Source organism: Rhodamnia argentea, chromosome 11 (genome assembly GCF_020921035.1).
Source record: "Rhodamnia argentea isolate NSW1041297 chromosome 11, ASM2092103v1, whole genome shotgun sequence".
Taxonomy (NCBI): domain Eukaryota; kingdom Viridiplantae; phylum Streptophyta; class Magnoliopsida; order Myrtales; family Myrtaceae; genus Rhodamnia; species Rhodamnia argentea.
This window is the reverse complement of record NC_063160.1, coordinates 23468161-23483046: the sequence shown is the minus strand read 5'-3', so window position 1 is coordinate 23483046 and position 14886 is coordinate 23468161. Positions and strand designations below refer to the sequence as shown.

At 42.6% G+C, this 14886-nt stretch overlaps 2 protein-coding genes across 3 annotated transcripts; one reads left to right on the top strand and one right to left on the bottom strand.

Annotated features, from left to right (window-relative positions):
- Positions 1 to 772: 772 nt before the first annotated feature.
- Positions 773 to 4385, bottom strand: LOC115751149 (cytochrome P450 724B1). 2 transcript variants are annotated; one of them, XR_007196883.1, is made up of 9 exons: positions 4080 to 4385; positions 3490 to 3814; positions 2716 to 2868; positions 2267 to 2521; positions 2036 to 2122; positions 1856 to 1934; positions 1634 to 1740; positions 1066 to 1296; positions 773 to 890 (listed from the first exon to the last, which is right to left on the bottom strand). XR_007196883.1 is itself a non-coding variant. In XM_030688896.1 (9 exons), exons 1-9 carry the CDS (start codon positions 4313 to 4315, stop codon positions 791 to 793), a joined length of 1461 nt encoding a protein of 486 aa, XP_030544756.1. In that variant the 5' UTR covers positions 4316 to 4385; the 3' UTR covers positions 773 to 790. The 2 variants fall into 2 exon arrangements, 1 of the variants encoding a protein (XP_030544756.1); XM_030688896.1 differs by having other exon boundaries at positions 1178 to 1296.
- Positions 4386 to 13100: 8715 nt separating this feature from the next.
- On the top strand, positions 13101 to 14698 carry LOC115751069. Its single transcript, XM_030688775.2, has 2 exons — positions 13101 to 13781; positions 14186 to 14698. Exons 1-2 carry the CDS (start codon positions 13182 to 13184, stop codon positions 14504 to 14506), a joined length of 921 nt encoding a protein of 306 aa, XP_030544635.2. The 5' UTR covers positions 13101 to 13181; the 3' UTR covers positions 14507 to 14698.
- The last annotated feature ends 188 nt before the right edge of the window (positions 14699 to 14886 follow it).

The window sequence follows — 14886 nt, the reverse complement described above, 5'->3', positions numbered from 1 at the left end:
TGCCCGAGAAACGCGATATGAACCCGAATTCAATCGCATTAAAATAGAGCGCTTAATTATTCAACCAATTTCGTTCGGGGTTATTGTCTTCCTATAGTTCTAACAAGGACAAAAAAATTCACTTACCATGGAAAGGATTCCTAGTCAAACCATCCAAAAAATTATTATGTACAATCTTATCTATGGGAGGATACTTCTTAATGATGACCCCTACCATGATTCATGGCTGCCATATCCAATGCGCCACCAAGAAACCAGATAATGATGCACAGAAATTTCAATTTGAATCCCAACTTTTCTGCAGGGCATTGCTTTTTTTTTTTTTTAAAATACCCTTTTTGTGATAAACATAGATAGCAAAAAGAGACCGGAAAATGGGACAATCAATGGCAGTGTCTGGTCTCACTTTGGGTTGGCACGTGAAGATTAATAATCATTGAATTTGCATCCTAAAGGTGGTGGTCCAATGTCACCTTTGCAATAATATAATTGATAATCAAAGGTAACTGTCGTTTTACATCTGGCAAACTACATTCATTCTCCTCCACCCACAACTATTTTTTGGTCCCTCAAGCTAGGAATCATTGTTATTACTATTATTATTATTGTTAACTTACCTAAGTCCTAGGGTTTTTTTGGATCATACATGTAAGACCCAAAGGTGAAAAAAAAAAGGCTGCCTGCTCACTTATATGCTTTTTACTCACATTCAAGGAACATAATCAAGGCGTTTTGCTATCCTATTTTCCCTACGAATCTGTCCATTCTTTCCCTTCTCTTGTCTGCAAAATTAGCTGTGGGTTTCTGTTGGCTCGATCTCCAGCACCAAATCCCTCTTGAACTCCACATAAGGGTAAGCAACGGGGAAGTCATCTGGTTTCGTCTTCCACCTGCATCACACATTAGCGTCAGAAGCGATCGACCCGCTCGTATGTTTAAAGACTTCAGCAAGAAACTAATCGCATGCTGTTCTCGAGACGATCTCTGCAGCATCGTATTGTCATTGATTGTATCCGTGTCGCATTATCGCGTACACGGTATCGATACGAATTCGTTGTTACCTACTGTTTGTTTGGTCCGTTATGGAATGTGAAGATCGGGATCGCTTAACACGTTATTGTTCGGTGCGAACAAAGATTTCAATCATGTGTTTATTTTTATTTTATTTTACTGGTACCTGAAGCTGAGGACGAGGTGATGAAGAAAGAAGGCAATGATGAGTCGAGCGAGTTCGGCGCCGGGACAAAGTCGAAGTCCACCTCCGAAAGGCATGACCTTCTTGTTCATTGCTTTATCCTGTCGGCATACATTAACAAGGTCTGGCATTTCACGATGATTAAGTGGAAAACATAAGGAAGGAAAAAAAAAACATGTTTTGACTTTATTTTCTGCTTTTTATATGCGTTGGGCCTCATTTTAAACAACCCTACTAGTGAGAAAAGCTTTACATGCATTCAAAATAAATGAGACAAGGGCATCTTTTTTTCTCCATCATTGGCGAGGTTTGATATATTCGGCCAGAACAAATCCTATCCCACTTAAATTTGGTAATCACCATGTAACCAAAATCATTTTCTAACTTATATTCATGTTTGCCTGATCTTAATAGAGAAAGAGTGTATTTGGAACGCACCTTCCATCTCGAAGGATCAAATTTCATGGGGTTCTCATGAAGATTCGGATCAAGATGCGTCCCGATGAAGACCGGAAATACTTTCCAACCCGAGGGTATGGTCAAGCCTGAAAGAGTGCTCTCACAAGATTAGTCTCATTTTCGAGATCGAGAGAGAGAGAGAGAGAGAGAGAGAGAGAGAGAGCAGCAGCAGCAGCAGGAGCAGCACTAGTAGAGAACTACCTTTGAACTCGATGTCCTGAAGGGCTCTGCGGTGCACAAATTTGACCACATTCCCACATCTCAGAGCCTCGCATATGACCTATTCATTTTCGAGCTTTGCATTAGCCTGTTGGAACTTGCAGGTGTGTTGTAATGACTAAGATTAAAAATATGTAAGATGTCTAGTTATCTCGATCATACATCATCAGTGTACTCCATTTGCTTGTAATCTTCCGCGTTCAACGGCTCTCCTCTCCCCTTCTTCCGCCTTATTGCTTGGTGCTCTTCCTGTGTGTACAAAAGTTCAAACAAACAAAACCGAAAGAGAGATAAGAAAACATCAATACCTTCTCAGTTGAAACTCATTACTGGCTGTACACATATTATCATGAACTGGCTATGTATAATGGAGAGAGAGAGAGAGAGGTATACCCTGAGTTGGAGGAGAGAGGCGGGTTCATGTGCGAGGAAGAAGACGATCAAGGCCATGAGGGTGGCGGTGGTTTCGTAGCCGCCGAGCAAGATGTCCAACACGATGCTCACCATCTCTTCCTCGTTCAACCCCTCCTTCCCTAGAATCACGTCCATGAAGTCTCCTTTCCTCAACCCCACCACATTGCTGCTGCTGCTGCTTCTTCTCCTCTCTTCTATTATCTCTCTCACGGTTGAGGAAAGCCTTGCTCTTGCCTGCTCAGGGCTCAAAAGAGCGATCCATTTTTCCGCGACAACGTCATAAAACATCAAATATAATAAATTCAGAGCTGAGAAATGTATGCGGAAGAGAGAAACATGAAATTTTGTGGATATTTCTATATCAAATGATGAAAAATACATGGAACCTAGGCTTTTTAAGATAATCAAAAGGGTATTTGAGTGCGTACCTTCACGGCCATGGCGTACGGGGTACCAGGAATATATAAGGGCAAGGACACGAAACCCTTCATGTAGGTCAAGAAATCAGCAAGTATCTTCCTTGCCCTCGGATCTTCTGGTTCAATACTCAAAAGGGTCTTCACCATAAGGCTTAGTGCAAACTGAAGAATTGGAAACAAAAAAGAGACCCAGAATAAATAATGTGTTTTCAAGCATTTAAACAAGAAATATCATGATGGTCCATACCAATCTTCTAAGTTATACACAGCTAGCACTCACAAGTTTCAAAATAGAAATCTCCTCGGACCACAAAAAAAAAAAAAAAAAAAACAAGTCTAGAGAAGTGTCCTTTCCTGCATGAGTGATTCAGATAGAGTTTTTGCTGTATGTAATAACAGGACGCTAAAGGACACATTCTGGAATATTTCGTTTCATGAAATGATTATAAAGATCCTAAATTTAAAGTGTATGCATGAAAGTGCAAACATCTCAACATTTTGATACCGCTTTGTCGAATCTATTTTAGCGATGATTACAAGTACCAAAATCTTGTATAATTTGGGTTTTGCTAGCATAATAGTCTTTAGAAGATTGTGAAAGTAATAGCATGCTATGGGCCACAAATTCACAGTTGATTAAAGACAGTTACATAATCATTTCTTTAATAAAAAGTAAAATCCCCAATCTCATAAAGAAATCATGGTCGACAGTTTTCACATCAAATTACCATTGTTTGTGCTTGATGGAAGATGAATTATATTCATTACCAAAAGAGGACTTACCATTTTGGCTTCTTTACAGAAGGCAACTTGATCACGCCCTTTCCACGACTCCAACATGGAGACGGACAGCCTCTCGACGCACAGATGGAACTCAGAGGTCGACTTGGAGGCGGTGACGAAGTTGACGGCCACGCTCCTCAGCTTCTTGTGGAGGTCTCCGGAGACCACGAGCAGCGAGTACTTGCCGAGAATCCCGAGCATGGGCTTCGGATAGCTTGCTCCGAACAGCCTCTCCTCGTTCTGGAGGACGAACGCGTTGAGCTCGTGGTCGCACGAGACTATGGTCGGAGACCCGAAGAGATGGGACTTGAATACCTTACCATACCTGTGCATGCATTCAATAAGATCATCTTCTCTTACATTGCAAGTCCAGACTCCAGAGATAGTGGACAAGCAGTATCTAAAGTATAGATAGTTGAATTGAAAGGTTCGGATGCCCTGTTCGTCCCATGTCTTTCCCGGATCAAAAGGCTCGCGGTCGACTTTTCGCTCGCTTCCCGTGAAACCCCCGGCGACCGACAAACGAAAACACACGAAAAAGAGAAAAAAGGGAAAGGAAAAAGGAAGCATGTTTGCTTGATGAGACATACCTAGAGCAGTGATCTTGCAAGAAGATACCCAGAGAGTTGGACCGGTGAGGCGAGAGGAAGGCGAGAGTTTCTCCCAGAAGCGGCCATCCCACGCTTCCCTGAGGCAGGTTCCTCGCCCTAACGTCCTGCTTCGAGGAGAAGAATTTGTAGAAGAGAAACAGGAAAGCCAGGCAAAGGCCTAGGAAGATGGCAGGCGCAGCATCGGGCATTGGCAAGAGGCAACAGAAGATATCCATGGCCTGTCTTTTGAGTGTTTACAGCGAAAACAAAGCTCTAAATTACACACAGCGCTACGCTTGAGGGCCAAATTTCTGCGAAGCACTCTCTTGAGATGGGTTGGCTGTTATTCTCCTTGCTTTAAATAACTTGCCCATAACTTGACCCAAAACGAAATCCACTGCTGTTTTCGCCGGCCTTTATTTGGTTCTGCTTTGATAATTTTTCCCCAAAAGGAAGATGTGATTATTCTGATATAGCCACAGGATATCTCTCTTTGCTTTAGGAAATTTGCTCACTTTCCTTTCTATTAATAATCCAATCCATTCTATCGATTTTGGTAGGAAATCGCTAACGTGGATATCAGCTGTTGGCTCAACCGGCGCTAATGTGGACAATGTTTAAAAATTTTAAAGAATTTTATGATTTTTTAATTATGATTTTTTCTAAAAATTTTTCCATTTTACTGTCTGTTTTTTCAATGTGAACTGGCAATGCTTGATCTCACCACGACCGGACCGGCGAGGGTCAAGCCTCGTCAACCATGGACGAGGCCCAACCTCGCCAGAGGCCGCGAGCTTGAAGGCCACGAGGTTCGATCTCACGACCTCTAGGAGTCTCGCCAAGCCTCGCCGGTGGCTGGGCGAGACATGACCTCGCCGGTGGCCAAGCGAGGCTCAACCATCTTTAGCCCAACCCTGGTGAGGTTGAGCATCACCTAGTCGGCGACCACAATGAAAAAGTAGAAAAGAAAGAGGATAAAAAGAGAAAATAATACACAAATTATAAAAAAAAAATTACAAATTGCTTTAAAAACTCTATAAAAAAAAATTATCCACGTTAGTGTCGACAACGCCACGTAAGACATTTGGTATCCACATCTACGATTGCTTGTCAAAATTGTCAGGATGGATTGAATTGACAAATAGTCAAAATATTTAGTAATAAATTGACCAAATTAAAAAGTTTAGAATCGAATTGGCATAATTGGAATAGGTTTAGGGTTTTTTCTGTGATTTTTCCTGACCCAAACACGCCATTTTCATTAAGGAATAATAAGACCCTTTAAAGAATGACATTGATTATCTATGTGGGATAACTGTCCAAAAAGTCCTAAACATATTGTACGGCATCTAATTCAATCCCGAACTTGTCAATTGTGCCAATTTAGTCCTAATTTTGTACGACTTACCAATTTAGTTTTAAACTTTCAATTGTGCCGATTTAGTCATAAATCAATGATTTGTTAATATAGACATAAACATTTTTATGACCCGCCATTTTCGTCCATTTTGATCGAAAATCGATAACGTGACAGTCTATTCATCGTCGATTGTCCTACATCGCTTAGATGGTATTGATGTCGACAAATTTTGCAATATTTTTAATTTTTCCTTTTCTTTCTTCTTTGCTTTGCTTTTCTATTCTTTATTAATTTTTGTAGGCAAGAGCATCACGGCCCTCGCCAACTAGAGTTGTAAAAAAACAAAAAAGAAAGAAAGAAAAGGAAAGAACTAGAAAAACAAAAAAAATTTAAAGAAATTCAGAAAATTTTTAAAAATTACAAAAAATGTTCACTTTAGTGCCTTCCATGCCACGTATGACGGCTCAGCCTGACTAAACCACCCTGTCCGCGGTTTTCTCCTAAAATTGACTGGAAGGACCAAATTGGCAAATCGTAAAAAAGTTTAGGACTAGATTGGCACAATTGAAAAGTTCAAAAGTGAATTGGCCATCGTACGATAGGTTTAGGAATTCCTGGACAATATTTTCTCACATCTGGCCTTTTTTCTTTTCGCGCCGGTTTTGCGATAGAGAAAGCATTTGGAAGCGGCTATTATGTACACGACACTCGTAAAAATCTACGAGGATTAGAGGAGCGTTGATTGCATCGTTTTCTAGTTTAAGACTCGAGGCTTAACTATTGACACGTTATTACGTACGAAGATTCGTGAAAAGGCCTTTTCATGTTCTTAACTGGGGACAAACTCCCATTGCCACAGCTGGACAGGGCATTTTTTTCCCTTGGAAAGTCAAATGCTCAATCGGACCCTTTGCTCGGTTTAGGTAAAATCGACGTTCTTGTTCTTTGAAAGCAAAAAATAGTTTGAAGAGACGTCTTCAAAAGCCTTTTGTCTCCATGCATGATTGAGTTTCAAGGGGCCTGAAAAAAAGGTGCCATCACCGTGTCTTCCCTCCTTAATTCCAAGCAAAGGTTAAAAATGGGGACAAAATCGAATAGGCTGAGAATACTAGAAAAGAAAACACAAACCTGGCGCCCCCCTATAAAGAAAGATGAGGTCATCAGCCAATAATGCATGCGAGTTTTTCCTGTTGGGGCTGGAATTCATACTCTCAAATAACAGAAAAAACACGTGAATCTCGCTTTAAGTAGCCCCAGTTTAAGAGTGAAATCAGGATAAAATATCGTGATCTCAATTTATCTATTCCTCTCTCTCTCTCGGGCGCTTTTACGCTTGATTTCATTGCAATTGCGTGCCGAAATCATTCCCTCGCCAAAAACTAGTAGAAGAACGTGGAGTATGAATGTAACGTGAGCCGATCGTGGGAGAGCATGAACATAAACACGACAAACGTTTGGTCAACAATTTTTGGTCTGACTCAATAGTCAATGAGCATAATTGTGCCGTCCCGCGTTCGAGTAGGCGCACTACAAAATTTGGATGCTATTAAAAAGAACATGCGTAGCCGAAATCGAAGGGTCAAAGAGGCCTGGCCGCGTACATACCATATAGAATAAGAGCCGCCGGTCCCCTAAAGCAAGAGCCTCCAGGGAACAAGTGAGTGAAAATTCCACCACCCACGAGCACCAATCGGAACCCCGAAGAGTCTTTTGCAAAATTAGCTTTTCGTCGACACTCTTTATAGCTTTGGCTCTCTACGTGCGGGCTTTCGATGTTGACGTACGCAATCGAGTTCCGACCGGACATTTTCTTTTTTTTCTCCTTTCAAAGCGTGGCGGGGGATTCGCATCATCGAATCGAACACGTCTTTCGGCTTTTTCTCGTGGAGTTATGTCGTTTGGAATTGCTCCCAAGCGATTATGGTAAGAGGGACGATTCTCCTCTTTTGCTCGTGCCTCTCGTGCGTGCTCGCCTACTCCGCCCGTCAATCTAGCCCATCGTTCGATTTGCGCCGCGTGTCCCGATTTGTTTGTTGGTAACGAGAATGCCGTTGATCTCGATGTGCTGAAAACACTTAGTTTCGTTTGATCTCAATGCTAGGTTTGCTGCTGGACTGAATCCTGAAGGTTGTCATCAGGACTGCCTTGGTCAGGAAGTTCTTTTTTTTTATTCCTTAGATATTCAAGAAACACCGGAATATTTTAGGGGTCATCCAATCAACCGATCGATTCGTTGGCTTTGATATCGCTTGTTCCTTTGTAGGGGAGATTATTAAGAGGGACTCAAGTTTGGACTTGTCGGCGTGTCTACCTTCATTCAAAAATTTAAGTTACTAGTTGTTGGCCGATTATAATGTATTAATTGCTCCATACTGCATCAATTCTCCGATACGAGATTTTTCTAAAGTAACTCACACATGCACCTCTCTCTCTCTCTCTCTCTCTCTCTCTCTCTCTCTCATTTGCTCTACACATATGCAAATTAGCGGAACCAAGTCCTCAAACTCAAATTAATTGGTTCACTATTTCAATTAGAGAAAAATTCAAATAATAGCTTGAAGTGCCATCATTTTCTTAAATAAGAGCATGAAGTGAACATTGTTTCAATTGATGGCTTGAAGCGCTTGCATTTTCTCAGTAAGTGCTTGAAGTGGATATTATTTTAAATAAGGGCTTGAAGTGGCCATATCAATATAAAAAAAGGGGCTTGACTTACTAGTTGATTAGGGGCATTTTTGTCATTTATTTTTGTCTTTATTTTTCCTTTTTCTATTTATTAAAAATTTAAAGAAAGCTAAAAGTTAAAAAAAAAAAGGCAAGAGGGCGGCAATGATGGCCATCGAGGTCGCCGGCGACCATGTTGACCAGAATCGAGTGTCTGATTAGGAGAGGGCCGCGACCCTCTACCAGAACCGCACGAGTGCCGCGGCCCTTCCTCGGACCTAGGTGAGGACCGGCGACCACGGGTAGGAGGACCCCTCCCGCCCGTATTTTCTTTTTTCTGTTTCAATTTTTAGTTTTGCCTTAACTTAAAATTTAATTTTACTATAATTTAGGTTGAAATAGTATTTTGACGAAAATATCTTTAACCGGTCAGAATATTTAGTCGACCGATCGGCCGACGAGGTCAGACCCTTCTTAGAAATACTCATGGCCATTTTAGGCTTTTATTTGAAGTTGTCGTGTCACTTTAGGTCTTTATTTGAAAAAAATAAGATAACTTTGACATCCTGTTTTTGGAAATTTTTCGATCCAATCATACAGAAGGAATCTTGGTGTTCTTAGGAGCACGGTCCCCGGAGAATGCAAAAGAAAAGGTGGGAGTGGATTGCCCATGTCTCCCCGCTTCTTTATGAAGAGAGAGAGAGACGCATTGTGGAGGGTACACGTGCAAATGGATTTGGGGACCCTCCCCATCCTCCTCGTCCTCCTCCTGCTCCTTTTCTTTTCCTCGCCTTAATTGGCAGGTGGCCGATCCCAAATGATGAGCCATAGCTGGAGATCAACTTCCTCCATCGAACGCAATCATTGCTCGTTCCATCATGACCGTCTTGCTCGTCTTTCCAACAGTGGTAAAGGCAGAGCTCTTCTTCCTCTTCCTCCTCATGCTCATCAGCTCCCCCTCTCTCTCTCTCTCTCTCTTGAAATTTTTGGGCCTTATTGTCTCTTCACGCTTTATGTCTCCAACACTATAATTGCCATAAAGTAAGACATTACGTGCAAAGTTTGCTTTCAGGACCACATCCAACTTACTAAGTTTCCCCACATCCAAGGTAGCAAAACCCTTGCTTTATATATATAATATGTAGCCTTCAATCAGTGGAAAACAAGAGGTTACTCATATTGGCTTTTTCTCCATCAAGTCCTTTCCTTTACCAATTAATTGGCGCATTTTAGTCATCCCGAAGGTCGAAAGAGAAAACCCGAATTCCGATTATTTCGATACTTAAGTGATGGAAAAAAAAGGGTTTAAAAACAAAATATAGCCGTTTAAGTGCTCCTTCAGCTTATTTAAACGAATCATCCAAACACTAAGTTATTTTGTTGGGGTTTGGTTCATACTCTCCATCGATACTAGAGAGCTTTCATAGTTTGAACTCGTACTTTATTGATAGTTTGAATTTGGGTCCATGAATAACTACTGTTATATATTATTTCTTTCATTTGTAATTGAGTAATGTAGAAGAGAGAGATGTGCTAATTATATTGAAATTTTCTGCTGAATGTAGTCCTAGTTTGAGGGTAAACCAGGATAAATCTTTTTTTTCGATTTCTCTTTCTCTTCTCTTTACGCTTTATTTTTTTTGTGGTTGTACACTGAATCCTAACAAGATGAACTCATTTCATTTCATTTCATGACTTGCCAAATAAACAACGCGGTTTCAATAACAACTATGCCGGGGTCGCCATGGATAGCATCACATCGCACTTTAAACATTGCTCATCCATCATCGCTAGCTAGTCTTTTTTTTTTCCCACTTTTCTTTTGCCCCGCCCATTTTTGAGATATCGTTTTCATCTTTATGAGATTAAATTACTAAAAGATATTTTCATCTTTGGATATAAAAAACAAAATATTGGGCATCTAGTTTAGTTCCACGTATATATATATATATTTTTTCAGCTGTCCCGAAAGCTATAGATTGGAATAATTAGATAAAAGAATGTCCCATGGGAAACGTTTTTACTAGTTTTTTTTTTTTGTGGCTAGGTTTTTTTTTTTACTAGGTTGGACAGGCGAGAATTACGTTGGTGTCGGCATGCACAAACCTCGAATGGATGAAGGGAAAAGTCAGTGCCTAAATTGGACTTTTGTAGGGCTCGTGGTTGTGGAAGTAATTGTGTAAAAAAAAAATATATTAAATCTCATTAGTTTACTCACAAAAAAATCATCTCAAGTCACATCTCCAAGGACTAGAAATTTATATATCTCCACGGGGATTGATTTTGGGCTTGTTTGGTTCGATTTTGGGAAATGTCTTTGGAAAAATATAAATACCTTTGAATTAAGGGGATTTTCGAAATGCAAATAGTGCATGGTAAAGTATATTTTAAAAACATATTGAAAAACAACTTTGACGTAAATGTCATTTGGTAAAAAATATCATTTGTAAATAATTCAATTTTTAATATTTTAATTTTTAATTACTTTCTTTGATTTTTTTTTCTCCTTTTTTTCCCTTCTTCCTTCTTTAATTTCTTCTCGACGGTTGCATTCCACGGCGGTGGCTAGCGATCGGCCAAAGGCCAAGCTCGGCCTCGCCCCAACCTCAACAGATCCGGCGAGGCAAGCCTCACTCACTCCAGCCGAGCCCGGCCGAGCCAGGATCCGATGAAGCTCGCCCTCCCTCGAGGCCGGTGACACCAAGGCTTGCCTCATTCACTCGAAGCTAAGCTAGATTCAAAGAGGCCGAGGCTCGGGTTGTCGACCCTAGAGCTCGCCGGCTCGTGTGTCATGGCCAATCGTTGGGCGGCCGCCGTCACCAAGGTGCGCAATCGGCGGGGATAGGAGCAGCAAGCGGAGGAAGGAGGAAGAAGAAGAAAAGAAAAATAAAAAATTATAGTTGTATTCCGAAAATGCAACTTTCCAAAATACCTCCAGAACTACTTTGGGCTAAAGGTCTTTAGGGGCCTTTGGAACCGCTTGTATTTCCTCAAAGTTGAGCAACAAATAAACTAAACCAAACGCCATTTGCATTTGGCCAAGGGACTTTAGAGCCCTAAAGTCCTTTCCAAATGCTGAACCAAAAAGGCCCCATGGGCCTATTTGGTTCAGCATTTGGCTAAGGGATTTTGAGAAAATGCAAATACCTTTGGGTTAAAGGCCTTTTTCAAAATGCAAGTAGTGTTTGGTAAAATGTATTTTAAAAACACATTGAAAAACAACTTTGACGTAAATGCTGTTTGGTGAAAAATGAACTTTGTAAAGTATTTTTACTTTTTGAAAAAAAAGCGGTGGTCAACGGTGGTGGGAGGCGGTAGTTGATTGCAATGGTGATCGGTGGTGGCGGCGGCGATCGCGGCGGGCGATGGTCGGTGGCGATTGGTGGTGGGCGGCAAGTGGCGGTGGAGGGCTACGGTTGGCGATCGGTGGTGGGCGGTGGCGGTGGCAGTCAGTGGTGGCGGTGGCGGCGAGTCGGTGGCGGCGGCGGCAGCGGGCGACGATCGGGTAGGGGTGCTCAATGGGCGGTGGTTGATAGTGGCGGGCGGCGACGGTAGTCGGTGGAGATAGACGTAGTCTGCGGCGATCGCGAGCGATGGGCGGCGATGGACGGCGGGTGGCGGCGGGTGGGTGGTGACGGTTGGCTCAGGGCGACGGGTGGTGGCAAGCTAAGGTGATAAATTTAAAAGAAAAAAAATTAGTTGCATTTTACAAAAGTTCTTTAGCCTAAAGTACCTCTACTTTGGGTTAAAAGACTTTGGAGAGCATTTGAGATGCAATTGCATCTCCCCAAAGATAGCCAAAAAAATGAACCAAACACCATTTGCATTTGGTTAAGGGACTTTATGGCCTCAATGTTCATTTTTAATGCTAAACCAAATAGGGCCTATGTCAAGACAATGAGGGTTTCGTATTTGGGCCATTCCAAGTAGGCTGAGAGCCCGAGACCATGGGCCTATTTCTTAGCTGCTCGTTAGATATAAGATAGGCAATTTGACATCACTGGCAAGGTTCAATCCTTCAAAGAAGGCCATGTTTGTACGTGGGTATCCACATTTACGTGCTTAATTACTTAAGGCCTTAAACATCTATTGCCAAGGAAAAAAGGAGGTCTCATATCTCTTACCAAATGTTTTTCAAGGCAGGATTACTCAATCCGGTCCACAAATGCACGAGCCCTCCGTAGCAACCGACCGACCGACATTTTCACAATCCATAAAATCTCTTCAATTGAAGTATTGTGCGATCGAAATGGAATCCGACTAGTCTTATGCGTGATCTCAGGGAATAAAAATATCGTGCATTTGCCACCGGGGTTGCGACACTCACGGATGTGATTGGCCGAGCTGGTTAAGACTTACTGCCCATCGAAGCCTCCTTGATGGCGAATTTGAATCCCTTAGTCATCCTTGCAAATCTCCAATTGGTTTGTGATGTTAGGGCAGCATGTCTTTTACGTGGAGTACAACTCTTGCTTGTTTCGACTGGAATTCAGTGGTGTGATGGCAATAGGCTTGCTCAAATGAACGTTAACTCTGACTAAATCCGTCAAACGGATGAGTCGGATAATAAATGGTTCGATCTAAATAGACTCATTTAATCTATTTATGATCCATTTATTGCAATGCAAATCTAATTACCTATACTCCATTTAACCCATATTCCTAAATGACTTCCATATTTAATTTAATCTAGGAAAATTCACACCTAAAATGAGGTGAGAATACATAGCATGAGAACGGGAGATCAAGTGAAAGCAAAAGAGAATGAAATGAGAGTTGTGTTGGATCCAAGTAAGTTGTGAACTCTTTTATGACTCAATTATAATCCATTTAACACTAATAACATGTTTAAATCAATTTATGTAATAAAACTAATCCATATAACAACTCAGCCGATCACACATGGATTAAGAAATTTGATAAGTCTAACTACGATTCGAACCGGACGTTCCAACAAAAGGTGTAGAAAAAATTGAAAAACTGGCTTAAAATTTTCTTCCTCCAGCCACCAGAAGAACGTTATCTCTTTCCGGGCATCTCTCACTCTCTCCCTCCTCCTCGTTCACACACTTCGATCCATGCTCGTAGCCCCTCGTACCCGCCACCACCACCGTCCATGTCCACCGTCTTCTCCAACCACCGCCCACAAACGCTCGACATCTCTCTCACCCGCCAAATTCAAATCCCTCCTCCGGCTCACGAACACCATCATCACCCCCAACCACGGCGACGGCAACAAGACCGCCTCCACCGCCGCCACCTCGAACCAGCCAACACCCTCGTCGGCGGGCAGGATAAAGCGGCTGGTGCTGTCCCCGGAATCCCGGGCTAAGCTCAACGCCTTGCCAGACCGCGACTTCTACTCCTTCCCGCGTTTCGTGAAGCATGTGAACGACGGCTTCCTCGCCACATTGACGGACCTCTACAGGGACCGGTTGAGGCCCGGATCGGAGGTGCTGGACCTGATGAGCTCGTGGGTGAGCCACCTACCGGAAGAGGTCGCGTACAAGATGGTGGTGGGTCACGGCATGAATGCGCAGGAGCTCGCGAGGAACCCGCGCTTGGACTACTTCTTCGTCAAGGACCTGAACTCTGAGCCCAGGCTCGAGCTGGCCAGCGAGAGCTTCGACGCCGTGCTGTGCACCGTCAGCGTGCAGTATCTCCAGCAGCCCGAGGAGGTAATCATTTACGAGTTTTTCGGACACCCGTTAAGCAATCAAAACGAATTGTCGCGGCGTTTGAGCAGGCGAGTGGATGATCAGGTCGCTTTTGTACATAAAAGCTGGAGGATTGAAAATCACGAGCGAATCGCCAATTTGAAAATCACGTATGGTCGTCTTAGAGCCTGTAAATCATCTACACTCCTTAATGAATTAAGCCCATCTCAAACTGGGTCGAGATTAGAACGAACGAATGATATTGTTCAGTGGAGAGGATCTGCATAGCGTTTCGCCCCCGAGAACTAGTAGTACTTAAAAGATCGGATGAGTGCTGGGAGTCGATTGACACTGCCTAGTGTCGAGTGCGATAATAACAGGACTAGTTAAAATGAGATCAGAGTTGTTTCAATCTCCTTGTGCAGGTGTTTGCGGAGGTGTTTCGGGTGCTGAGGCCCGGAGGCGTGTTCATCGTGAGCTTCAGCAACAGGCTGTTCTATGACAAAGCGATCGGCGCATGGCGAGACGGGACTGCGTACAGCCGAGTGCAGCTGGTGGTGCAGTACTTCCAGTGCATCGAAGGGTTCACAGAGCCGGAGATAATCCGCAAGCTGCCCGGCTCCTCTGTTGCTCGGGAAAGCAAATTGCCTTTCGATTGGATCTTCCGGTTCCTGGGATTGCTAGGCGGGTCGGATCCTTTCTACGCCGTGATTGCCCACAAGAACTTCAAACCCGTATATGAATGAGCAGATCAGCCAACCACAAGAAATATGAAGAAGAAAACATACAAGAATGAATGCATCAAGTTGAATTGTCCATTACTCTTCCTGCATGTGCCTCTATGTCTGAATTAAGGATGTCACTGTAGCGTAGTACATCAAGCAAAGAATTTTCGCTTCGATTCTTGTCGTCCAAAGATGATTCCTTGAAGAGCAATATATTCGTTTCTAAGAGAACTCCACAAGATTTGCCTAATTACCCCTTCTACCAAATCAAGTCAATCATTGATATAGGAATTGACGGGATTCGTCTCGGAAACTCGCGAAAGCTTATGTGGACTCGAAGTATTTTGATTGCGTCGGATAGATCCGAACATATCGAATTGGCTTTGAATAGAAAGCAGACT